The sequence below is a fragment of the Pongo abelii genome, chromosome X (assembly GCF_028885655.2).
Source record: "Pongo abelii isolate AG06213 chromosome X, NHGRI_mPonAbe1-v2.0_pri, whole genome shotgun sequence".
NCBI classification, from domain to species: Eukaryota; Metazoa; Chordata; class Mammalia; order Primates; family Hominidae; genus Pongo; species Pongo abelii.
Genome location: NC_072008.2, coordinates 52,641,385 through 52,669,315, shown reverse-complemented (window position 1 = coordinate 52,669,315; position 27,931 = coordinate 52,641,385). Strand labels below are relative to the sequence as shown.

At 40.3% G+C, this 27,931-nt stretch overlaps 2 protein-coding genes across 2 annotated transcripts in view; one reads left to right on the top strand and one right to left on the bottom strand.

Annotated features, from left to right (window-relative positions):
- Positions 1–1,823: 1,823 nt before the first annotated feature.
- LOC100448543 (X antigen family member 3-like) overlaps positions 1,824–27,931 on the bottom strand; it is a 52,943-nt gene continuing 26,835 nt past the window's right edge. Inside the window, exons 3-4 of the mRNA XM_002831665.1 lie at positions 6,638–6,763; positions 1,824–1,846 (exon numbers count right to left, since the gene is read on the bottom strand). Coding sequence (XP_002831711.1) covers positions 1,824–1,846; positions 6,638–6,763 — 149 coding nt within the window. The remainder of the gene's footprint in view (positions 1,847–6,637; positions 6,764–27,931) is intronic.
- On the top strand, positions 14,599–19,918 carry LOC103889054 (X antigen family member 5). Its single transcript, XM_009234867.1, has 4 exons — positions 14,599–14,670; positions 15,051–15,156; positions 17,047–17,172; positions 19,845–19,918. Exons 1-4 carry the CDS (start codon positions 14,599–14,601, stop codon positions 19,916–19,918), a joined length of 378 nt encoding a protein of 125 aa, XP_009233142.1.

Here is a 27,931-nt window from a genome sequence, read left to right as displayed (position 1 = left end):
GTGGTACTGTGGGAGTAGCCACACAGTGTTGACACAATGCCGATCCTGCTTTTGTTCCGTCTGCAAGTAATCAACCATTTGGATCCATTTGGCCTCATTGTCTTCTTACCCACCAAATCTATGAATATATGACAACACAAAATAACAACCGCACTGGCAATCCTTGTGTCCCTATTAGCCACCACAGGGCTGCTTAGGGACTGCCTGAGCTCTTGACACACTATGATATTGAGTTGTGTGGTGTTGACTGACCGGAGTAGACTTATTCTTCAATGGCATCACACACACCAAACAAGTTTTCAGCACATACTACTGACATAGGGTTGGCCTTGTCACACCTCGGTTATTTACAAATCAACTTCAAAAGCAATGCCATGTCTGATACCAGCTACAACTGCTATTTAATTTACATATTTACATCAAGTCAGTTTCTGAAGTCCAATGCATTTTAAAAGGTAGACTAATATTCCTACTTGAAATTCCAAAGCACTTATCACATACTAGAGATGTAGTTGTAAAAAAATTATGTGAAATTTTAAAGGGATTAAGGAAAGATAACTATTAAATTTATCTGCAATGTAATGCCTGCATCTTATGTTATTTCATTTATTCTTCATAGCAAGTATTTAGTCTAAATATTCTAATTTCTACTTTGGAAATGGGGAAACAGTCCCACAGGATGTAAGTATCTTGCCCAACATCACAAGGCCAGTGTGTGAGAGGCAGGATGGACACCCAAGGCTATGTCATGCCATCGCCTGTAAGGAGACAGTGTAGGTAGGATCCAAGTAATTTTGCTTCAGCAAATTGACCTAGTTGCTTTCCTTTTGCTTCTGCCTAGGCCCTAGTTCTTTCATCCAGCTCTATAGTCTAGGGAATTCTCACATATCTTGTGGCAAATGGGATATCCTAATGAAGGATGCAGATACAGAGATACATAAGGGAAGGAATGAAGGAAGAGGCAGGGGGCTTCCCTGGCCTCTATGGGCATGCTACCCTCCATGTATTCCGCTAGGCAGAAGCTCTATGAACCCTGTCCTTTTGGGTTTTGATGGAGGTTTTCATTATAAAGACATGATTGATTAAACTGTTGGCCCGCCATTGGCAATCAACTTAACCTTCAGCCCCTCTCCCTATCCTGAAGGTTGGGATGCGGCTGAAAGTGCCAACCCTCTAAGCTCCCATCCTAGAGCTACCTAGGAGCTGCCAGCCATCAGTTAACTCACTAGCATACAAAAAGACATCACTATGAGGAGACTCTAAAACCTGTAGGAGTTGTATGACAGTAAGCAGCGTCCAGGACCAAATATATATATTTCACAATATCACACATGTGTATACCAGCTCAATCAGAATGCAAAGTTGCAAAAATGATACTATATTTTATTCAGACAGAGTCGCATTCGCCCAGGCTGGAGTTGCAGTGGTGTGAACATGACTACCTGCATCCTCGACCTCCTAGACTCAAGGGATCCTCCCATCTCAGCCTCCAGAGTAGCTGGAACTATACCTACAAACATACAGGCATACATTCATGCATTCATTCATTTATTTTTGTAGAGAGGGGGTTTTGCCATGTTGTCCAGGCACGTCTCACACTCCCAAGGTCAAGCAATCCCCCTGCCTCAGCATCCCAATGTGTTTGGATTACAGGCATGAGCCACTGCACCCGGCCAAAATTTCCAATAGGGTCTAATATGTGAGAATAAATGAACAAAAGATGTGTGATACTTCTTTGGAGAAAGCTGGAAATCTTTATTGAGATTTTTAAAAGTCAAATATCTCGGATAAATCCAGTTTGCATTCTTTCAGTTTGTCTTTGTTTAAAGCTGTGGTTGCCCTTCCCCTGCAATAGAAACACAACAGGAAGGAACATTACTAGCAGAACTGTATTCAGATGAAATTAAAGGTATACAAAGGACACCAAAATTTTAGTTTTATACATTAGACAAAAACCGGAAGCCTAAGAGTCACCCTATGGCTAACATTCCACTAGACCTCTGTAGAGACTTTGAACATACACTTCCAAGCATATACATTAAACAACATTTTTTAAACACACCCGCTTTTGGTGCTAGAAGGATGCCAAAAGACAGTCTGAGACCAGAACACATTAAATCAAGTGAACCTATTAAAATGGGCTTAAAGTAGATAGCAAACATTATGTAGAGTTTTACTCAAAATGCAACCAAAACACAAAAAACCTAAGCAACCGAAAGAATTTGTGAAAAATATATAATTTAATGTTTTGGCTTGAAACTATCATCTGGATGTCCAATAGGCTCCTGCAAATAGTCTGAGAAGTATGTTTTGCCATAATGTAACTGAAAACAGTTATGATACATTAGGAAATACATAAGTGAAGTGAATAGAAGGTCCAGTATTGCATTTGTTTTGTGCAATAATATTGCTTTGGGCTAGTTTACCCTTCTTCACCCTTTTTTGACATACACTAACCATTTGCATCCAATTTTCACCTATAGTCATCATGTCAATATAAATAATGACACATTTTTCACTGGAAAGTATTCCCATTTGTATAATTAATTAAATGGTAATATAAGTTTTAAGGTATCACTGTCATTATTGACATTAAAACGTGAAAGAGTTATACATCATAAGCAGTGTGGCAAAGAAAAAGAAATGGAGAGGGAAACAAAATTGGAGAGTAACACATCTGGAAAGCTAAATATTTGCTTCTAAAAGTGACTGTTTTTGGCTAGGCGCAGTGGCTCATGCCTGTAATCCCAGCACTGTGGGAGGCCGAGGCAGGCAGATCACGAGGTCAAGAGATTGAGACCATCCTGGCTAACACGGTGAAACCCCGTCTCTGCTAAAAATACAAAAAATTAGCCGGGCATAGTGGCGGATGCCTGTAGTCCCAATTGCTCGGGAGGCTGAGGCAGGAGAATGGCATGAACCCAGGATACGGACCTTGCAGTGAGCCAAGATCATGCCACTGCACTGCAGCCTGGGTGACAGAGAGAGACTCCATCTCTCTAAAAAAAAAAAAAAAAATAGTGACTGTTTTTTGAGGTACAACTTGCAAATTTCATGTCCTTCCACAGTCTTTATGATGTTCAGATATTCAGGTATTTCAGGGATATATTAAATAATGTAGGCATTCTGAGCATATCAACCATATCATTCACACTCTGAAAACATTAGTGTTCAAGAATGTATTCCCTTTCAATTGTGCCCTACATTCAATATCTGTGTCTTGTTCATATTCTGTGTTGTGCCTTTTCCATTTTCTTCAAGATTGTTTAATCTACTGGATGCTCTTCCTAGCTATTTCTCAAAAGAACATTCTATTAAATTTATTAATATCAAATTAGTTTTCCTTTTGTTAATGATGCATACCTTTCATTTACTGCCTGTTTCTTTTTCCCTTGAGTCTACTCTGTGACTTTTATTATTTTGCTCTTTCTTAGTATTATTTTTTTGTGTCATGAAATTTGCTATCTATTTTAATAAGATATACATTTAATGCTATGACTGTCCTAAGAATACAACTGAGGCTTGTTCAATAGCCTCCTGGAAATCACAATCTTTTAATGTTAATAGCCTAATGGAGTGGTTCAGAAGTGTGGAGTAAAAACATTTAGGTAATTTCTCCCCTAAACATGCAGTACTTCCTTTAAATTCAGAAGTTCTTCTAATTAAGTCAGCAATTTGGAAAACGTGTAGAAGATACTTATATGGACTACTCAGGACTTAGTATGTTATAGTCTTTGAACTTCAAATCATATCATCTGCTGACTCAAGGCAGAAACCTGTAATACATAACCTCTGATACGGTTAGAGGTTGCTGTATGTGTCTTCAATCTAATTACACACAGTAGCTCATGAAGACTGACAGGAGGGCAGGGAGCATGCTTAGCATAGACATCTTACAACCACCTTGAGCATCACTGACCTACCTGCATGCTCCCTACTTCATTGGCCACAAAAACTTGACTGTCTCTTTCCATTTTATTATTCAGTCATTCAAGGCCTCACTGCAGGAAGACTTTAAAATGCAATCACTGGGTCTGGCAAGGGAAGTGGCTCATGCCTATAATCCCAGCACTTTGGGAGGCTGAGGCAGGTGGATCACTTGAGATCAGGAGTTCGAGCCCAGCCTGGCCAACATGGTGAAACACTGTCTCTACTAGAAATACAAAAATTAGTCAGGCATGGTGGCACACACCTGTATTCCCAGCTACAGAGGAGTCTGAGGCATGAGAATCCCTTGAAACTGGGAGGTGGAGGTCACAGTGAACCGAGATCAGACCTCTGCACTCCAGTCTGGGCGACAGAGCGAGACCCCTACTGAAAAAAAAAAAAAAACGCAATCTTTGTTTAAGAGCCTGAGAGAATTCAGGATTTGACAAAATCCAAGAACACTCATGAAGGTCTCCATACAGGAAAACAAACATCAAGTAGAGTGCCAGCTCATTTACTTAGGAGCAATGAAATCTCAACTCCGCTGCATAAATGTCTTCTTTTGAGAAGTGTCTGTTCATGTCCTTTGCCCACTTTTTGATGGGGTCGTTTGGTTTTTTTTTGTAAATTTGTTTGAGTTCGTTGTAGATTCTGGATATCAGCCCTTTGTCAGATGAGTAGGTTGCGAAAATTTTCTCCCATTTTGTAGGTTGCCTGTTCACTCTGATGGTAGTTTCTTTTGCTGTGCAGAAGCTCTTTAGCTTAATTAGATCCCATTTGTCAATTTTGGCTATTGTTGCCATTGCTTTTGGTGTTTTAGACATGAAGACCTTGCCCATGCCTATGTCCTGAATGGTAATGCCTAGGTTTCCTTCTAGGGTTTTTTATGGTTTTAGGTCTAACGTTTAAGTCTTTAATCCATCTTGAATTGATTTTTGTATAAGGTGTAAGGAAGGCATCCAGTTTCAGCTTTCTACATATGGCTAGCCAGTTTTCCCAGCACCATTTATTAAATAGGGAATCCTTTCCCCATTGCTTGTTTTTCTCAGGTTTGTCAAGGATCAGATAGTTGTAGATATGCGGCATTATTTCTGAGGGCTCTGTTCTAAAAGTCAGGAAGCAACAGGTGCTGGAGAGGATGTGGAGAAACAGGAAAACTTTTACACTGTTGGTGGGACTGGAAACTAGTTCAACCCTTGTGGAAGTCAGTGTGGCGATTCCTCAGGGATCTAGAACTAGAAATACCATTTGACCCAGCCATCCCATTACTTGGCATGTACCCAAAGGACTATAAATCATGCTGCTATAAAGACACATGCACACATATGTTTATTGCGGCACTATTCACAATAGCAAAGACTTGGAACCAACCCAAATGTCCAACAATGATAGACTGGATTAAGAAAATGTGGCACATATACACCATGGAATACTATGCAGCCATAAAAAAATGATGAGTTCATGTTCTTTGTAGGGACATGGATGAAATTGGAAATCATCATTCTCAGTAAACTATCGCAAGAACAAAAAACCAAACACCGCATGTTCTCACTCATAGGTGGGAATTGAACAATGAGAACACATGGACACAGGAAGGGGAACATCACACTCTGGGGACTGTTGTGGGGTGGGGGGAGGGGGGAGGGATAGCACTGGGAGATATACCTAATGCTAGATGACGAGTTAGTGGGTGCAGTGCACCAGCATGGCACATGTATACATATGTAACTAACCTGCACACTGCACACATGTACCCTAAAACCTAAAGTATAGTAATAATAATAATAAAAAAAAGAAATCTCAACTCGGATATTATAATTGGACTGAAGCTAATTGTTATGATAAACAAATCATGAAAATCAGATTATCTTTGTATTTTCTCCAACAGAACCGGAACATGCAGAAATCAGCAATGAAATGATTTTAATCTATCTGATGTGCATTCACTACTTTCAATAAAAGCAAAAACTGGTGCAGGATTTATGTGTTTTGTCCAGAATCTCACAAATTATCTTAGAGCTGGTATTAGAATCTTCTTCAGGGTCAGCATATTTCATACGAAGTGGTATTACAAATGTATTATGTATTTGTGAAAAGCAGAAAGTAGAAAATAATCTACAAATTTTTAGCTGTCGGTTATACTCAGAAGTAAGAAAATGCTTTTCTTTTCTTCTCTTTTCTTTTCTTTTCTTTTCCTTTCTTTTTTCCCCCCCGAGATCGGAGTTTCACTCTGTTGCCCAGGCTGGAGTACAGTGGCACGATCTTGGCTCACTGCAACCTCCACCTCCCGGGTTCAAGCAGTTCCTCTGCCTCACCCTCCCGAGTAGATGGGATTACAGGTGCCTGCCATGAAGCCTGGCTAATTTTTTGTATTTTTAGTGGAGACTGGGTTTCACCATTTGCCCTGGCTGGTCTCGAACTCCTGACCTCAAATTATCCACCCGCCTTGGCCTCCCAAAGTGCTAGGATGACAGGCGTGAGCCCCCGCTTCTATTCGATGATTCAATATGGCTTTGACCCAATTTGTGTCTGTATCTGATAGTCTTTCAGTTTTGCAGTCAGGCTTCTGTGGTCTCAACAACCTTCCCGAAAAAGTCTGCATTTGGACTCTGTTTTTAAAGGGGCAGTAATGTTCTCTCTTTCATTATCAAAAGTGTAATATTATGGAATACAGAAAGCACATAATTTTGAATCTTAGTGGATAACATACCTCCTTCTGGCATTTTAAATTGCTCTGATTTTGTCAGAATCTTCCCCTGGACACCATGGCCAACTCCGCATTCATCCCCAGTCTTTGACTGAGACAGCTCCTGGAGATCAGCTTCCAGGTCAGGTACTAAAAAATACGAAGGATATCGACTGGAGCAGCCAAACCAGAATGATAAATAAGGAAATGATCCTATTCTTTTCCTCAGTGTGATGCAATAAAAGCCTGTAGGCTACTGTGGTAATAAATGTGATGCAAAGACCTCCCACCTTTGTTTTCCTGTATTATGATATCTTAACTAACAATCTGAGGATAAATCACACCACACCTACATTTCCCATACTTTTTAACATTGTGTGTTATAAACACTCAGCTACCTAGGAAATCTGAAGTATCTCAGCTACCTAGGAAATCTGAAGACTGCCCCGTGGATAGCATTTTAATCATACCTTAAATATAATGTTCTGAATGATTAGATCAATGTACTGGTCTGCCTATGATAAATCTTATAGCCCTGACACTAATTCCCTGTTCAGGTACCCTGAAAATGTTGGGGTTAAACTTAATTAATGTTTAGGTCCAAAGGCCCTATATGTCATTAAGAAAAAGTACCCGATACAGCAGCAAAACCACTGTCTTCCAATGAGAGTACGGGAACTGAAGTGCAAAGAAATTAATGGGCATTGTTGACAGTCATATTCTGGAAACCTCTTAACAGTGAATTGCTAAAATAATCCATGGCCCAAATTCTGTCTATCTTTAGTTTGAAAATGCTATCTATTTGTTGAGGAAACAATTTCTGTTTCATGATAATCTTATTGTACTTGGAGTTTTCTAATTATAAAAATATTGAAACAACTTTTAAAAGCCCCTTCAAAGTCCTACTAATATAGTTACCTGTATTCCAGTGTCCTGATTTATCTACCTTTTACCAAACATACTGTCAAAAATACGCATCAGAGGAAACAGTGGCTGTCATTTATTGGCCTCTTTTCTGGAGACGCTATCCTACTTCACTGAACTGCATTTTGTCCTGAGTCAATGAAGTACCTTACAGTGCAGACATGTTTGAGTATTAAGCATTTTTAAGCAAAATCATTCACATTTTCTAACATGGATGGTGGGAAGAATGCAAACCTTGGAACAAAATACGAATTTCTTCTCCATGAGTCAAGTGTTCTTGGTAAGTCTCAATCTCTGAGCCTCATTTTTCTGTTTTATTTATTTATTTATTTATTTATTTATTTATTTATTTATTGACACAGAGTTTCATTCTTTTTGCCCAGACTGGAGTGCAATGGTGCGGTCCCAGCTCACTGCAACCTCCACCTCCTGGGTTCAAGCAGTTTCTCTGCCTCAGCCTCCCGAGTAGATGGGATTACAGGCATGTGCCACCACGCCCAGCTAATTTTTGTACTTTTAGCAGAGACGGGGTTTCGCCACATTGCCCAGGCTCGTCTCGAACTCCTGAACTCAGGTGATCCACCCACCTCGGCCTTCCAAAGTGCTGGGATTACAGATGTGAGCCACCATGCCTTGTGCAGCAAGGGGCATGCACACTGAGTCAGGCACATGCAGGGCCGGCCAGGGTTTTCCTGCTATCTCCACACCCTTACCCCAGGTTGTTTGTAGTAGGAAGAAAGGGAAGTGAGAGATTTTTAAAATTTTTTTTGTCTCTTGCCCAGCCATTCTCAGGCATCCAGAAACATTGAGAACAGAGAGTCCCATGTCACCCTTAGTGGAGGGTGTGTCTCAGAAAGACCTTTTGTGACAGAAATAAAGAATTTTATGTCTATATTTACACAAGCTGTTTTCTCAGGATGTTTTTCTGTTGTCCAGGGTGGAGGGCAGTGGCATGACCATGACTCACTGCAGCCTCCATCTCTTGGGCTCAAGCAATCCTCCTCACACTGCAACCTCCCCTGTAGCTGGGACTGAGGGTGGCCGCCACCATGTCCGCCTAATGTATTTAATTATTATTATATTTTAGATGCGGGGTGTCACTGAGTTGCTCAGGCTGCTTTCAAACACATGGCCTCAAGTGATCCTCCCATGTCTGCCAATTTTTATATATGCTTTTAATACATGCTGTAGACTCAATCAATTCACACCTGTACTTTTTTTTAAGGTTGTGTTATTGCACTTTTATACCTCTTGACTGGTAGCTGAATTTCCTGAATACCTGTAAAGTAATCACTGGCTCACCAATGAGTGTGGTTTTAACATTGGCTCACAGTGGCTTGGAAAGCCCTCATGGGAAGTATTTCTTGAGGAAAAGTGGAGAGTTTGCAGGAATAGTTTTGAAAAACAGAGACAAGTGATGTCCTCCTTCCCTCCCTTGCCTCTCCTCATGTGCCAGGTTTTCTGTTTTCTCCACTATTACAGAATCACCATGTAGTATTCTGTGATGAAAAGTTTTTATCTTTTAATCATCCCATTTCATCCTCCAGACCTTTTTTTATCTGGAAGGGTTGTAAGCAGAAGGGACAAAACATCTTCAGAAAAACACATTATGATATAAACTTAGTAAAAAGATTCATCGTATTTAAGAAATGGACAGGATGAAATCCCAAATTCATAAAAATTTTAAAAATCGGTTTACACAACATCCATCCCTTTTGTCTCTATCCCTTATCCAGTGAGAAATGTAGAAAAGATGAATTCCTGGCTTGTGGCAACTGCATTAAGTAGTCAAACTGCCGGACCCTTTCCGTCAATATCACACATCCAGATGTAATAGCCACAAAACACAAAGACATTTTACAACTGTACCCGTTTTTTTTTTAAATTTCATTGTAATTTCCATCAAAACTCTAGCACTGAACTCAACATTCACAGAGTTACGAGTACCATGGCCAAGAGAGATCCTGCCTCAAATGTTGGGAGGAGGCTGCAGCAGTGGCAGTCCAGCTGAAGACAAGGCTGAAATGTGTCTTCACACATCCCACTCCCTTTTTGAGACAGGGTTTCTCTCTGTCATCCAGGCTGGAATACACTGGAGGACTTAGAGCTCACCACAACCTAGGAGTCCTAGGCTCAGGCAATCCTCCTGTGTTACCTTCCTGAGTAGATGGGACTACAGACACGTGCCATGATGCCCAGCTAATTTTAAAAATTGTGTAGAGCAGGGGGTCTCACTATGTTGCCCAGGCTGGTCTTGAACTCCTGGCTTCAAGTGATTCTCCTCCCTCAGCTTCTCAAAATACTGAGATTACAGGTGTAAGCCACTGCCAGTGGTCTTTTTGTCTCACTTATTTTCCTTTATCTAAGACTTAAGGTTTATCTAAGACTTTGCTTTAGCCCAGGAAACTGATTTTTTCCCTCCCACTTAGAGGAAGGGACAATTCAAACGTTCAGGATTTTTGGCCTACTGAAAGTTCATTGGCAGCAATTGTATCCAGTCTCTACCTGCCTGCAGGAGAAAACAAAAATTAAAGACTGCGCTTTTCCCCCATACATTATCCTGCACAGAACAGCGGTTGACGGATCCAGTGAGCCAGTTCTCTTGCAGTTGGAGGGATTTTTGTTAATGCTGTGAGTACCTGTATTTTTCATAATAGACAACAGTTCAGCTGCTGCTTCATACTATGGGGAAATCCATAGTCTCCCAGGAGTGACAGCTTCCTCATCTCTACCCCTTCTCTCTTCCCTTACTCAAAGAAAGTTTCACCATATTATAGTGAGTCAGGGTCCTGCTGGTGAATCACACAGTTGCTGACACTGTGTCAGGGACCACCAAGGCCACCCTCACCTTCAGTGATTCATGGACATTCTCTGCTGCCCTTCTGCATACAATAATCCAAACTGAAGCCAGCCCCCTCACCTCAGGTCAGTATACCATGCCTCCCACCTTGTCACAGGCTTTGCTCCTGCAGTGATCACGCCTCTCTCCTGAACCATCAACTGCTCCCTCTACATTGGATCATTCCCCAAGCTAAGGGAAAACTCACCTTCTTCCCCCATGTCCTTCTGTAGCTACGAACACGTTTAATTCCTGCCCTGCAAAGGAAAGCTGCATGAACTTATGCAACACACTTCACTGGAGTCCATTTTCAAAATTTTCTACAAAGGAAAATGAACCAGAATATCCAAAACAATTCTGAAGTTTAACTTTGGGGAATTCACCCTACAGGAGGTCAAGATTCACATTAATTCTATCATATTTATTGATTGATTATGTTATCAGTGAGTTGGAAGAAGGTGACTTCCCCCTTGGCTTGGGGATTGATCTGATATAGACGGAGCCATTGATGGTTCAGAAAGAAGAATGATCAGTGCAGGAGCGGAGCCCCTGAGAAGGTGGGAGGCATGGGATCCTCAGCTGACGTGAGGGTGCTGCCTTGAGTTAGGAAGCATTGCATGAAGTTGTTGATTATGATTCTTAATCATCCAGCCCCGTATGGCAATTGTGTTACTTTTCCAGTATTCAAGACAGTGTGGTATTGGAGAAAAATCAACAAATCAAAATAGAGCCAGCAATAGACTCACAAACCTAATAAGTTGATTTTCAGAAAAGTGGCAAAGGCAAAGGAGAAACATTACCTTTTTAAAATATTGTGTTGTTTTCCCCTGTCTCATGGCCACTATATTAATTGTTTTTTATTCCTGTGGTTCCCTTCCCTGTGTTTCTCCTTTGCTCTTCAACTGCTCTTCTGTCTGTCTGCCCCACCACAGTGAGATATTTCCCACAGCAAGTACCACGTGTCTTTGTGATATTTGAGATGTCCATCCCATCAATGATAAACTGAATCGAGAAAATGTGGTACGTATACACCATGGAATACCATGCAGCTATAAAAAGAATAAGATCATGTCCTTGGCAGGGACATGGATGGTGGTGGCAGCCATTATCCTTAGCAAACTAATGCAGGAACAGAAAACCAAATACCGGATGTTCTCACTTATAAGTGGGAGGTAAATGATGAAAACACATGGACACATGGGAGAAGCATCACACACTGGGCCTACTGGAGTGCTTGGGTGGGAGGAGGGAGAGGATCAGGAAGAATAGCTCATGGATGCTGGGCTTAATGCCAGGGTGATGTGATGATGTGTGCAGTAAATCACAGTGGCACACATTTACCTATGTAAGAAACCTGCACATCCTGCACATGTACCCCTGAACCTAAAGTAAATTTTGGAAATAAAAAATGTCAATATTTCAGAATCCTTCTTTCCATGTATTGGTCATTGTGTCATTTATCTAAGCATTATGTTGACATAAAAGCTGAGGCATAGCAACAATTAGTATGATCAGCAATTTTCCAGGATTACACCCCAGTATGATCTAACATCAACTACTAATATTGAATTGCATTTGACCCCTTGAAGTACTTAAGGAAAGTTGGTAAAAAAAAATTCATGCTTGAAAATATTTTTAAAATTTGTGTAAATTGGATCAACACTGAGTACCACAGAAGTCGCTGTCACTGGATGCTAATGAAGCATATAATAGGAACTATAAGACACAGTGAATAATAAAGGGGGAAATAAAAGGGAACATATCAAAGCACCGTCAGACGAGTGCAGAAGCACACACATGAACACACCTGCAGCTGCAGAAAGACATGGTAGGAAGTAAAGCCCCACAACTCATCAGCCTTCCTTCTCACCAGCTCATGAATTCACAAATGAGTTTGCTGAGGGTCAAATGCCCACAGTAAAACTGACCAGTTTAAGCATCACTGAGTGCCATTTCAAGCATTATGTAGAAAGCCACAGACAACAGTGAACTTATTCTTAGCAAATCTTAATCCATCATCTTCACAGATGGCTAAAGAAATGGCCTGTAAACATTTTATATGATAACCACTAAAGTAGTGACGTTCAAACTCTTTTATTACAATGTGTGAGAAATACACAGTTTATATGTAGTCAACTAGGCAAATAAATATACATTTGTACATGGGGATGTGTAGTGTATTTGTATATTCTATATGCAGTGAACGCTATTTAGTAATTTATTTTATCTCCATTCTTTAAAATGCTGTTTGTGGCTGACAACATTAATCTTACGACCCACTATGGATTAAAAACCAGTTTAGAAATGATTACAGCTTTTTCAGAGAACATCCCCCATGGTTGATAAATGTTGCTATAGAATATATGCAAATATGCATGAGAACCCATTTTTGTCCACCTCCTTTGCAATTCAGTGTTTTTAGACAAAAATATCATCTTTGTTATGGGCCACAAAGGCTACTACAAAATATACAATTACTGATGAAATGTGTGCTTCATCTGCAGATATCAGTGTCTGTTTTGCACAGGTGTAGTGTCACTTGGACAGATGGGAACTCACAGGCAAAAGGGACAGAAAATACATGTGACCTCTTGTCCTCTTGATATCATGTGGAGGCTTTGCTTGGGCTGCAGCATAGCTGAATGTCATGCATTGCATGCATTCACGGGGACCTCCCTGTGAATACACAGGGACCTCCATTCCCCTATGGTGCTCCCATTTTATGAGGCAAGTGGGAGAGTTGTACTGAAAATGGTAGGTAGCAAATAATTTGACCTCAACCACCAAGCAATCTGAGCTCACGTGACAGTGTTTACTCTGGTACCCTGAAACTTGCCAGCAGCTCAGAAGCTGTAGACTTTGTCCCACCCACCAAATATCCTGTGGAAATCTATGTTTGGTCATAGATTCCCATGCATGGAGGATGGGAAGCTCTGGTCATGTGGGAAATTGAGCCCTCTCACAGGTAGACTGGCTGTGTTGGTCCCAGCTCTGTTTCCTCTCTTAGCAGCTAGAGAGTTGCTAGTGTCATATATCAGGCAACTCTTCTTGTCTCTACAATGTCTTTCATACTTTCTGCTGCTTCCTGTTTGTGACAAGGGCTCCATCACAACTTTCCCAATACCAATGCAATTATGATCCTTTGAACTCATCCAGCAGGTCTGGAGTTATGGCCCACAGGAATTGCAGAGGGAAGTTCAAATTTGGCAAGAAATTCAAGTCTGCCCTTTGAAGCTGGAATGAGGCCACTCAGGAATCATTAAAGTCCAGGTCTGCAGGTGATGTTTAATATTAAGTGTCAACTTGATTGGATCAAAGGGTGCAAAGTATTGTTCCTGGGTGTGTCTGAGAGGTTGTTGCCAAAGGAGATTAACATTTGAGTCAGTGGACTGGGAGAGGTAGACCCACCCTCAATCTGGGTGGGCACCATCTAATCAGTTGCCAGTGCCACTAGAATAAACTAGGCAGAAGAACATGGAAAACTAGACTTACTGAGTTTTCCAGCCTCCAACTTCTCCCGTGCTGCGTGCTTCCTGTCTTCGAACATCAGACTCCAGGTTCTTCTGCTTTTGGACTCTTGAATTTACATCAGTGATCTGCTAGGGGCTCTCAGGCCTTCAGCCACAAACTAAAGGCTGCCATGCTGGCTTCAATACGTTTGAGGTTTTGGAACTCAGACTGCCTTTCTTGCTCCTCAGCTTGCAGATAGCCTATTTTGGGACTTCGCCTTGTGATTGTGTAAGTCAATACTCCTTAATAAACCCTGCTTCACATACACATCTATCCATCAGTTCTGTTCTTCTACAGATCCCTAACTAATACAGTGTGAAACAGTACAATCCAGCCATCTGATGGCTGCGCATCCTGCACATGTACCCCATTTTTCCAATCACAGTATTCTGACTTTTGTTTTGTTTTGATTTGGTATGGTTTGGTTTGGTTTTTTTGAGAGGGAGTCTTGCTCTTGTTGCCCAGGCTGGAGTGCAATGGTGTGATCTCAGCTGGCTGCAACCTTTGCCCCCAGGTTCTATCGATTCTCCTGCCTCAGCATCCTGATTAGCTGGGATTACAGGTACCCGCACCACGCCCAGCTAAGTTTTTTTATTTTTAGTAGAGACGATGTTTCACCATTTTGGGCAGGCTGGCCTCGAACTCCTGACCTCAGGTGATCCACCCACCTCAGTCTCCCAAAGTGCACACTATTCTGTTTGCAGACTGAAATATGAGTTGGCGAGGAAGACGATATAGACCAAGACGATGTTTACGACTTGCTCAGCTGATTGGGCCTATGCTTGTGAGTGACTTAACATTTGATGTTTTCTATTAGCAGAATTTTTTTTGTGTGATAGTGCTGTTGAACTAGTATAGATGCACTGATAAAGGTCTCCCATGTTGACAAAAAACCATTGCGGCATCTCATGATGGAAATGTAACCCCAGAGGACTACGTGCTGGTTTTGCCTGGATGTGGGAATTTGTGTTCCTCAGATTTGATTAGTTATTTCCTCCTCGTGCTTATTCATAGCACATTACACTAGCACATAGCTAGTGTTGCAGCATGTCTTTAAACATGCATATGGTCAGAAGTATCTATGTAATCTGTATATTCGTTGACATTCATTGATAAGAAAAATTTTTTATCTGCACACGCACACACAAAACCCTCTTTTCCCAGGAGCCCAGTGTGCCAGAGCCTCAACAAGAAGAACCACCAGCTGAAAGTCGGGATAGTACACCTGGTCAGAAGACAGAAGAAGATCAGGGTGCAGCTGAGATTCAAGGTGGTGGGAAGGGAAAGAAAGAATGTCTATGGGGGGAGGAGGCCTATGTGTGCATCATGCCTTATGCCATGACCAGTAAGAGGAGGAAACAAAACACTAGGAAAGGATCTCAAACATTTGCTGAGTGTTGGCTGGAAACGTGACGGGTATAGTTTGCAGCTTCCTGCAGTCCCTGGATATGATTAATCTTCTCTTTTTCATCGAGATGCATTTTGCAGGCTTGAAAATACAGTCCTTCCTAAATCAGATGAAACCATTTAATTGGTTGTATAAAAATGTACATTATTTCACTAGTTTAACTTGATATTCTTAGGATGTTGCAGTGAGATCTTCTCAGCCATGGTGTTCACAGTGTTGTAAGCACCCTTTAATAGCATGTGGAGTGCCAAGTCGCCCTACCTTATAACACCCTGAATAAAGCCCATTTGCAAAGGGATGTTAACCTCATTTTATAAATAAAACTGAGGCTGGGTGTCGTGGTTCATGCCTGTAATCCCTGTGCTTTGAGAGGCCGAGGTGGGCGGATCACTTGAGGTCAGGAGTTCGAGACCAGCCTGGCCAATATAGTGAAATCCTGTCTCTACTAAAAATACCCTGTCTCTACTAAAAATACAAAAATTAGCCGGGCATGATGGCACACACTCGTAATCCCAGCTGCTAAACAGGCTGCAGCAGAAGAGTTGCTTGAGCCCAGGTGGCATTGGTTGCAGTGAACCAAGATTGTGCCACTGCACTCCAACCTCGGTGACACAGCGAGACTCCGTCTCCAAAAATAAAAATAAAAATAAAAATAAATAAATAAATAAGAAAACTGAGAATCAGAGGTTGAGACTTACCAAGAACGCTTGACTCATGGAGAAGGAATTCATATTTTGTTTCAAGGTCTGCATTCTTCCCGCCTTCTATTTTAGAAAATGTGAATGATTTTGCTTAAAAATGCTTAATACTTAAATGTGTCTGTACTATAAGGTAATTTGGTATTGGCTCAGGACAAAACGCAGTTCAGTGAAGCAAGATAGCAACTCCAGAAAAGAGGCCAATGAATGACAGCCACTGTTTCCTTTGATTTATATTTTTGGCCATGTGTTTGATAAGAGCTGGATAATTCAGGACAATGGCATACAGGTAACTGTATTTGTAGGATTTTGAAGGGGCTTTTAAAAGTTGTTCTAATATTTTTAAAATTAGAAAACTCCAAGTACGATAAGATTATCATGAAACAGAAACTGTTTCCTCAACAGATAGCATTTTCCAACTAATCAGAGACAGAACTTGGGCCATGGATTATTTTAGCAATTCCCTGTTAAGGGGTTTCCAGAATATGACTGTCAACAATGCCCATTAATTTCTTTGCACTTCAGTTCCCGTACTCTCACTGGAAGACAGTGATTTTGCTGTTACATTTTGTATTTTTTCTTAACGACATTCATGTATGGAAAGTCACATATAGGGCCTTTCAACCTAAGAATTACTTTAAATAAGGTTAACCCCAACATTTTCAAGATACCTCAACAGGGGATGAGTGTCAGGACTATAGGATTTGTCATAGGCTCACCAATACATTGATCTAATCCTTCAGAAAATTACATTTAAGTTATGATTAAAATGCTATCCGCGAGGCCGTGTTCAGTTTTCTTAGGTAGCTGTGTGTTTATAATACACAATAGTAAAGTATGGGAAATGCAGGTGTGCTGTGACGTATCCTCAGATTGTCATTTAAGATAAGATATCATAATACAGGAAAACAAACGTGGGACATCTTTGCATCACATTTATTACCACAGTAGCCTCTAGGCTTTTATTGCACAACACTGAGGAAAAGAATAGGATCATCTCCTTATTTATCATTCTGGTTTGGCTGCTGCAGTTGATTTCCTTGGTATTTTTTAGTGCCTGATCTGGAAGCTGATCTCCAGGAGCTGTCTCAGTCAAAGACTGGAGATAAATGCGGAGATGGTCCTGATGTCCAGGGGAAGATTCTGACAAAATCAGAGCAATTTAAAATGCCAGAAGGAGGTATGTCATCCATTAAGATTCAAAATTATGTGCTTTCTGTATGCCACAATATTACACTTTTCATAATAAAAAGAGAGAATATTACTGCCCCTTTTAAAACAGAATTCAAATGCAGACTTTATTTGTAAGGTGGTTCAGACCCCAGAAGCCTGACTGCAAAGCTGAAACACTATCAGATACAGACACAAATTGGGTGAAAGCCATACTGAACCATCAAATAGGAAAGCATTTTCTTACTTCTGATTATAACCAACAGCTAACAATTTTCAGATTATTTTGTAATTTCTGCTTTTCACAAATATATAATACACTCGTAATACCTCTTTGTGTGAAGTATGCTGATCCCTGAAGAAGATTCTAGTACCAGCTCTAACATAATTTGTGAGATTCTGGACAAATCACATAAATCCTACACCCATTTTTGCTTTTATTGAAAGTAGTGAATGCACATCAGATAGATTAAAATCCATTTCATTGCTGATTTCTACATGCTCTGGTTCTGTTGGAGAGAATACAAAGATATTCGGATTTTCACGATTTGTTTATCATAACGATCAGCTTCAGTCCAATTGTAATATCTGAGTTGAGATTTCATTGCTCCTAAGAAAACGAGCAGGCACTCTGCTTGATGTTTGTTTTTCCATAAGGAGACCTTCATGAGTGTTCTTGGATTTTGTCAAATCCTGAATTCTCTCAGGCTCTTAAACAATGATTGCATCTTTGTTTCAGATGGGGTCTCACTCTGTCGCCCAGGATGGAGTGCAGTGTTCCAATCTCGGTTCACTGCGATTTCTGCCTCCCGGGTTCAAGTGATTCTCATGCCTCAGCCTCCCGTGCATTGGGGATTACAGATGCCTGCCACCAGTTTTTTTATTTTTAGTAGAGACGAGGTTTCACCATGTTGGCCAGGCTGGGCTCGAACTCCTGACCTCAAGTGACCACCAACCTCGGCCTCCCAAAATGTTGGGAGTGATTACAGGGGTGAACCTCCTCCCTCGCTGGACCCAATGATTACATTTTAAAGTCTTCCCGCAGTGAAGCCTTGAATGACTGAGTAATAAAATCGATAGAGACAGGTTTTTGTGACCCGTGAAGTAGGGAGCATGCATGTAGGTCAGTCAGGCTCAAGGTGGTTGTAAGATGCCTGTGTTAAGCATGCTCCCTGCCCTTCTGTCAGTCTTCATGAGCTACTGTGTGTAATTAGATTGAAGACACTTATGGTAACCTCTAAACATATCAAAGGTTATGTATTACAGGTTTCTGCCTTGAGTCATCAGATGATATGATTTAGAGTTCAAAGTCTATAACGTACTAAGTCCTGAGTAGTCCACATAAGTATTTTTCATACATGTTTTCCAAATTGCTGACTTAATTAGAAGAACTTCTGAATTTAAAGGAAACACTGCACGTATAGGGAAGAAATTATCTAAATGTTTTTACTCCACACTGCTGAACCACTCCATTCGACTATTTACATTAAAGGATAGTTTATAGACGATTTCCAGGAGCCTATTGAACAAGCCTGAATTGTATTCTTAGGACAGTCATAGCATTATATGCATATCCTATTAAAATAGCAAATTACATGATACAAGAAAATAATACAAGAAAATAATACTAAGAAATAAAAAAAAGAATCACAAGAGAAACTTAAGGGAAAAGGAAACAGGCAGTAAATGAATGGTACGAATCATGAACAAAAGGAAAAGTAATCCAAATGTAATAAATTTAATATATCGTTCTTTTGTGAAATATCTAGGAAGAGAGCATCCAGTAGGTTAAACAATCTTGAGGAAAATGGAAAAAGCACAACACGGAATATGAACAAGACACAGATATTGAATATAGGGCATGATTGAAAGGGAATACATTCTTGAACACTAATATTTTCAGAGTATGGATGAAATGGTTGACATGCTAGGAACACCTACATTATTTAACATATACCTTTAATACCTGAATATCTGAACATCACAAAGACTGTGCATGAGCTTGTGAAATTTGCTGTTCGTCCCTCAAAACAACTACTTTTAGAAGCAAATATTTAGCTTTTCCAGATGACTTACTCATGGTTTTCTTTCCCTCTCCATTTTTTTTTTTTTTTTTGCCACACTGGTTATGATGTATAAGTCTTTCACGTTTTAATATCAATCATGATCGTGATACCTTAAAACTTATATGACCATTTAATTAAAACTGAAGCCCTTACTGGAGTAGAGTCAATTACCCTGTTATGCCCTGCACAGTGGAAGAAGGTCTCCTTAAAACTGAATCTGCAACAGAGACTCCCTTATAAAATGGTCTTCCCAGAATCCAGCTAAACTCAACCCTACTGGAGTGTCACATCCCATGAGCAAATAGCCACATGCCCTGCCCATAAGGCTAACTTGCCAAACCCCAGAAATGGCTTCATCCCTTGCTCAAGGGGAGCCAGAGGGAGGAAGGCAAGCACTCTAAAAACAAGAGAAGCAATGCTTTTTTTCCTCTCCCAAGTATATTACCTAGACAATGGAGATATAATTAGCAAATCCCTGTAGTTATTTTTTATATAACAACCTATGACAGGATATAAACTTAAAACCACATTTATCCTGAGTAGGATCCACTATAGTTGGAGGTTTGGTGATAATAGGAAATGTCAAGACATTAGGGAAATTGAGTTTTCCTTGCAGGATCCATGAACATCTTCAACCAAAGCAGAAATAGCCTAATCAGAAGAGAGGTGAGGGTTCAGGTCACCAAGTAAGGTTCAGTTGATTTGGGGTTGGAGGAGCTTCAAATCTTCTCAATCTTCCCATAATATAGCCCTGATAATTTAAATGAGACATTGCTTCATAAACTTGGTTGAAATAAGAATTTCAATGGAGTCATAGTTTATTTAAAAAGAAAAATTTACCTCCAAACGGCAGAAGAAAGAGGCAGTGTTCCTCTTCTGGCTGAAGGAGAAAACTCACAAATGTGAGTTAAATGTACATCTTAAAAGAAAACAGAGGCTGGGATCGGTGGTTCACATGTATAATCTCAACACTTTGGGAAGCAGAGGCAGGAGGATCGCTTTAACTCAGGAGTTCGAGACATGTTGTCTGTCATATGTGGGAGCTAAAAATTTTGATCTAATGGAGTAGAATTTTGGTGACCAGAGGCTGGGAACAGGGGGTGGGTGGGATGAAGAGAAGTTGGTTAATGGGTACATACAATTAAGTAAAAGGAATAACTTCTATTTGATAGCACAGTAGGGTGACTAACGGTAACAATAAATTATCATATATTTCAAAATAGCTAGAAGGGAAGATTTGAAATGTTCCCAGCACAAATAAATGATAAATGTTTGAGGTGATGGATATCCTAAATCCCCTGATTTAACCATTATCCTTTGTATACTTGTATCAAAGTATCACATGTACCCCATAAATATGTAAAACAATGTGTCAATAAAAAGAAATAAGTAAACAAAATACAATCTAATTTACATTAGTGTATGTATACACAATGGAATACTATTCAGTCATATAAAAGAATGAAATCCCATCATTTGAGGCAACATGTATGGGCTTCAAATGTGTGAGCCTGGAGGACATTAAGTGAAATAAGCCAGACACAGAAAGATAAATACTGAATGTTCTCATTGATATGTGGAAGCTAAAAGCTTTTATTTCATAGAAGTAGAGAGTGGAATAGAGATTACCAGAGTCTGGGAAGGGTGGGGGATGAACAGGTAGAGTTTAGCTAATGGATACAAAATTAAGACTAAATAGGAGGAATAATCTCTAGTGGTCTATATAGCACTGTAGGGTGACTATAGTTAACAATAATCTATTGTATATTTTCAAATAGCTATAAAAGAGGATTTTGAACGTTTCCAACACAAAGAAATGATAAATGTTTGAGGTGGTGGATATGGTGATTATCCTGATTTGATCGTTACACGTTGTGTGTGTGTATCAATATATCACACTGTACCCTGTAAATATGTACAATTATTATGTATGAATTGGATATATGTACACACACACACACACACACACACATGTCCTAATTTACTAAGAAAAAGCTACTGGCTAATCAAGACCCCCTTCCTCTCCTTCCCTTTCCTATATGACCTACCACACTCATAAGTTATCTAAAAGTAAGTAATGAGAACTGAAACCACACACACAGCTTACTGCCTATATGAACAAGAGTTTACTATTCCACTGGCTTCATTAACATAACTTTATTACTAAAAGAATCTCTTGCCTGGGAAGATAAAAGTTGAACATAACTTTATTATTAATTCTAGGAACTGCTTAAAAGGTCTATCCACTGTTCAGTAAAAAGTGCCAAATGACAAACCCACAGCCAATATCATACTGAATGGACGAAAACTGGAAGCATTCCCTTTGAAAAATGGCACAAGACAGGGATGCCCTCTCTCACCACTCCTATTCCACATAGTGTTGGAAGTTCTGGCCAGGGCAATCAGGCAGGAGAAAGACATAAAGGGCATTCAATTAGGAAAAGAGGAAGTCAAATTGTCCCTGTTTGCAGATGACGTGATTGTATATCTAGAAAACCCCATCGTCTCAGCCCAAAATCCCCTTAAGCTGATAAGCAACTTCAGCAAAGTCTCAGGATACAAAATCAATGTGCAAAAATCACAAGCATTCTTATACAACAATAACGGACAAACAGAGAGCCAAATCATGAGTGAACTCCCATTCACAATTGCTTCAAAGAGAATAAAATACCTAGGAATCCAACTTACAAGGGACATGAAGGACCTCTTCAAGGTGAACTACAAACTACTGCTCAATGAAATAAAAGAGGATACAAACAAATGGAAGAACATTCCATGCTCATGGGTAGGAAGAATCAGTGTCATGAAAATGGCCATACTGTCCAAGGTAATTTATAGATTCAATGCCAGCCCCATCAAGCTACCAATGACTTTCTTCACAGAATTGGAAAAAACTACTTGAAAGTTCATATGGAACCAAAAGAGAGCCCACATCGCCAAGTCAATCCTCAGCCAAAAGAACAAAGCTGGAGACATCATGCTACCTGACTTCAAACAATACTACAAGGCTACAGTAACCAAAACAGCATGGTACTGGTACCAAAACAGAGATATAGACTAATGGAACAGAACAGAGCCCTCAGAAATAATGCCGCATATCTACAACTATCTGATCTTTGACAAACCTGACAAAAACAAGCAATGGGGAAAGGATTCCCTATTTAATAAATGGTGCTGGGAAAACTGGCTAGCCATATGTAGAAAGCTGAAACTGGATCCCTTCCTTACACCTTATACAAAAATTAATTCAAGATGGATTAAAGACCTACATGTTAGACCTAAAACCATAAAAACCCTGGAAGAAAATCTGGGCAATACCATTCAGGACACAGGCATGGGCAAGGACTTCATGTCTAAAACACCAAAAGCAATGGCAACAAAAGCCAAAATTGACAAATGGGATCTAATTAAGCTCAAGAGCTTCTGCACAGCAAAAGAAACTACCATCAGAGTGAACAGGCAACCTATAGAATGGGAGAAAATTTTTGCAACCTACTCATCTGACAAAGGGCTAATATCCAGCATCTACAATGTACTCCAACAAATTTACAAGAAAAAAACAAACAACCCCATCAAAAAGTGGGTGAAGGATAGGAATAGACACTTCTCAAAAGAAGACATTTATGCAGCCAAAAAACACATGAAACTTCTCAGAGGGCTGCAGCATGAGGATGGCTTGAGCCCAGGAGATAGAGGTTGCAGTGAGATGTGGTCATGCCACCTCCCTCCAGCCTGGGTGACACAGCAATACACTGAGGAAAAAGCACGTATATATGTATAGACATAAAATTCCTTATTTCTGTCAGATATTTCTGAGACACATCCTCCACTAAGAATGGCATGGGACTGTCTGTTCCCAAAGTTTCTGGTTGGACAAGAGAGAGAGACAAAAAAAAATCTCCTAAGTCCTTTTCTTTCTACTACAAGCAGCCTAGGGATGTGGGTGTGGGGACAGTGGGAAAACCCTGGCCTGCTCTGTATGTGCTTGACTCAGTGTGCACGACCCTTGCTGCCCAAGTCCCTTGTTGCCCATGCGCCTTGCTGTCTTCTGCAGAGCTGTGCAAGTAGGCATCATGACTTCCTTCCGTCTCACTGACTACGACTAAGTCGGTAGATCCTCAGATCAATCCTCCCAGAAGTTGAAGTGTGAGTGAATGTGAGGAGGAGCCCGTGGGCATGGTCCAGGACCTCCTAGGGAGAAGGGCTTTGAGGTCCCCGGTTTTCTCCTAACAGTCAGTGATGCAGCTATGGCCTTGCTGTGGTGGGGGGCCTGGACAGGGGAGGAAGGAGGGTCATAGAGCAGAGGAGGTTCTGGCGAACATGGAGTGAGTTTTGAAGGGGGAAATTATTTGTGGTGGTTGAATCCTGGAGGCATATGAAACTGCCCACAGAGGATGGATTCCAAAGTCCTCAATGGGGACCTGAAAGGAGGTGAAAGCGTGCAGGACTACAGGGTGCCAAATGGGCTGGTGTGAGGCTGGGCACCAGGCACCAATCTCACTTTGCATGCTCCTTGAATGCCCACCTCAATGCATGTTCACTGGACATCTTCCAATCGATCCCTTTGCCCGCGTGGTGAACTCTGTGGAGATGTGAGGGTGTGAGGGTTGCGTTCCTGCATTCTGGATCCTTTCTCCCCAATTCGGACCCAGCTGGTAGATCCTCAGACCAGGCTTCTCAGGAGTTGAAGTCTGAATGAGTGTGGGGAGGAGCCAGTGGGCTTCTGGAGCGTTGGACAGCATAGTCCCTGACCTTGGAGGGTGAAGAGTCTTCGTCCTTTTCCTGGTGTAATAGCATCGCCATGGGCCTTGTGGGGCACTCAGAATGAAGGAGGAAGGTGGGCCACAGACTGGAGGGGGTGCAGGTGAAGATGAGGAGGGTGCTGGGGGGAGCTATTGGAGTTTTCTTAGTCCTGGAAGCACCTGGAACCCTCAACAGAAGACACGTTCCAGACTCCTTGGTGGAGACCTGGGAAGCAGGGAGGTGGATGGTTAGGAAAGGGCCTGGGAACTGGGAACCCCGGGGGCTGGTGACCAGGCCCGAGATCTCTTGAGCACCCTGCAGAGCTGTCCAGTGAAGAGTGCCCTGTTCTGTGTGCCAACTTCACAACTCCACCCTGGATGTCCGAATGGGACTGTGTGTTCCAACAAAACTTGATTTTACAGGGGAAATGGGCCTAGAAAATGGATGTGTGACAAAAGCCGTGGTTACTGTAGTTTTAATTCTCTAACTGTATTTTCCTAAATGTCTTCACAGAGCAGAGTTCAGTTGTGAAATAAAACCTCATCGGAAATATCCTGTCTTTTGCCAGGAGCCTTAAGACATTGCTCAGCTAGCTTGACCACCTTAAGTGGCTTTACGAATATTTGATTCAGAAGGCACACACACTTATACTTGCCCTGGGATTTTCAAAGTGTTTGCAAATTTTTAAAAAAATTTTGCAAGTTAACATTTGTCCATGAAAGTGGTCAAATATAGCTGTCCTTTCAAGTGCATTTTCCCAATCATAGTATTGTGTTTGCAGAGTGAAATATGAGTTGGCGAGGAAGACCAACATATTAGGCCTAGACCAAGATGATATTTACAACCTCTTCAGCTGATTGGGCCTATGCATGTGAGTGACTTAACATTCAATGTTTTCTATTAGCAGAAATTTCTTTTTGTGGTAGTGTTGTTGCACTATTATAGATGCACCGATAAAAGTATCCCATGCTGATAAAAAATGATCATAGCATCTCATAAGGAAACACTAGCCCAAGAATATTATGTTCTGGTTTTGCCTGGATGGATGATCTGTGCTCCCCAGATTTTGCACATGAATCTCTCCTCGTGTTTATTGATAACAGATTACACAAATTCATCCCAACATAAATTAAAATGGCTTCCAAAGCCCTTGAGGGTAACTGTCTTAGAGTAACCTCTCTGTGGGAAGAATAACTTTATGAAGAATAGGTTTATGGAATAGTGTTGGAGAAATATCTCTAGACTTATTCATGATCAGGAAAAACTCTGTATTCTGCATATTTATATTATTGACATGTATTAATGGAAAAAACCTTTTATCTGCACACACACATATATACCCCTAGCCCCTGGAGCCCAGTCATGAAGAGCCTCAAGAAGAGGAACCACAAACTAAAAATCAGGATCCTACACCTGTTCATGACAGAGATCAGGGTACAACTGAAATTCAAGGTGCTGGGAAGGGAAAGAAAGAATGTCTATGGGGGAAGGAGGCCTATGTGTGCATCATGCATTATGCCATGACCAGTAACAGGAGGAAACAAAACATTAGGAAAGGATCTCAAACATTTGCTGACAGTTGGCTGGAAAAGGGAAGAGGATATTTTGCAGCTTCATGCAGTCCCTGAATATAATGAATCTTCTCTTTTTGCTTGAAATGTATTTTGTATGCTTGAAAATATAGTCCTTTCTATATAATAAATAAGAAAACTGAGGCTTAGAGATTGAGGCCTATGAAGAAGAGTTGACTAATGGAGATAGAACTCATATTACATTCCAAGATTTGCGTTGTTCCTACCATCTATGTTGTTAGAAAACGTGAATGATTTTGCTTAAAATGTTTAATACTCAAATGTGTCTGTACGGTAAGGTACTTCAATATTGCCTCACAAGAAAACACAGTTCAATGAAGCAGGATAGCAACTCCAGAAAAGAGCTCAATGAATGACAGCCACTGTTCTCTTTCTTTGGTATTTCTGGCAGTATATGTGGAAAAGCTGGATAATTCAGGACACTGGCATGCAGATAGCTATATTAGTGTGATTTTAAGGGACTTTTAAATGTTGTTTAAATACTATTATAATTAGAAAATTCAGAGTGTGATAAGATTATCTTGAGACAAATTATGTCCTCAGTGGGTAGCATTTTCAAGGTAAACATTGACAGAATTTGGGCCATGAATTATTTTAGCAATTCATTCTTAAGAGGTTTCCAGAATATGACCATCAGCAATGCCCAGTAATTTCTTTGAACTCAGGTTCTCATACTTTCACTGGAAGACAGTGATTTTGCTATTATATTTAGTACTTTTTTCTTAATGGGATTTATATATGGAAGGTCACATATAGGACAGTTGGACCTAAGCATAACTTTAATTAATTTTAACTAAAACATTTTCAACAGGGGATGGGCATCAGGACTATTTTTGTCATAGACCCACCAATACATTCATCTAATCCTTCAGAAAATTATATTTAAATCGTTATTAAAATGCTATTCATGAAGCAGGCTTCAGATTCCTAGATAGCTGATACTCACTGTTCATAATATTGTACTTTTGATAATACAAAGAGAGAACATTACTGCCCCTTTAAAAACAGAGTTCAGGCCAGGTGCGGTGGCTCACACCTGTAATCCCAGCACTTTGGGAGGCTGAGGCGGGCAGATCACTTGAGGTCAGGAGTTTGATACCAGCCTTGCCAACATGGTGAAACCCTGTCTATATTAAAAATACAAAAATTAGCCGGGCATGGTGGCACACGCCTGTAGTCCCAGCTACTTGGGGGGCTGAGGCAGGAGACATCAGATGATAGCATTTAAAGTTCAAAAACCATAAGGAACTAATTCCTGAGTAGTCGATATAAGTATTTTTTACGCATATTTTCCAAATTGCTGACTGTTAATTAGAAGAGCTTCTGAATGTAAAGGAAGGACTCCATGTTTAGGGAAGAAATTACCTAAATGCGTTTACTCTGCACTGCTGAATCATTCCGTTAGACATTTACATTAAAAGTTAGTTTTCAGACGATTTCCAGAAGTCTATTGAACAAGGCTCCATTGTATTCTTAGGAAGATCATAGCCTTAAATGCATATCTTATTAAAATAGCAAATTACATGATAAATAAAGTGATAATAATAAATAAAAGTAGTAGTAGAAGACCCACAGAATAAACTTAAGGGAAAAGGAAAGAGGGAGTGAATAAAAGGTATGAATCATTAGGAAAAGGAAACATAATCCAAAAGCAATAAATTGCAATATTGTTCTTTTTAAAAATAGCTATGAATAGAGTATCTAATAGTTTACATAATCCTGAAGAAAATGGTAAAAGCTCAACACAGAATATAAACAAGACCCTAACAGAACTCAATATATGGTATAATTGAAAGTGAATATATTCTTGAACTCTAGTATTTTCAAAATATGGACAAAATGGTTGATAAACTAGGAATGCATACATTAGTAAATATATCTCAGGAATACCTGAATATCTAAACATCACAAACACTGTGGAGGAACTTCTGAAATTTTCCAGTTGACACTCAGAAACACTTACTTCTAGAAACAAATATTTGCCTTTTAAAGATGTCTTACTCTCCTTTTCCATTTTCCTCTGCCTCCATTTCTTTTTTTCCCCATTGTTCATGATATATGCCTCTATCTAAAATGATAGTGATAGATTAAAATGAATGTGACCATGTAATTTATTTTACAAAAGGGAATACTTTCAGGTGTAAAAAGAGGCACTCTTCATATTGACATCATAACCTTGGACAAATAGTTACTTTACCTTAAAATCCACAGAAGTGTAAACTAGCTCAAAGCTACATTTTTGCACTTTTGTGCCACAGAGACAAAACAAATACAGTACGGGCTTTTCCATCCAATGTACTTATGCAGTTCCTGATGTGACATTAACTGTTTCCCAGGAGCTTGTCAAACATCCAGTCTATTATTTCAA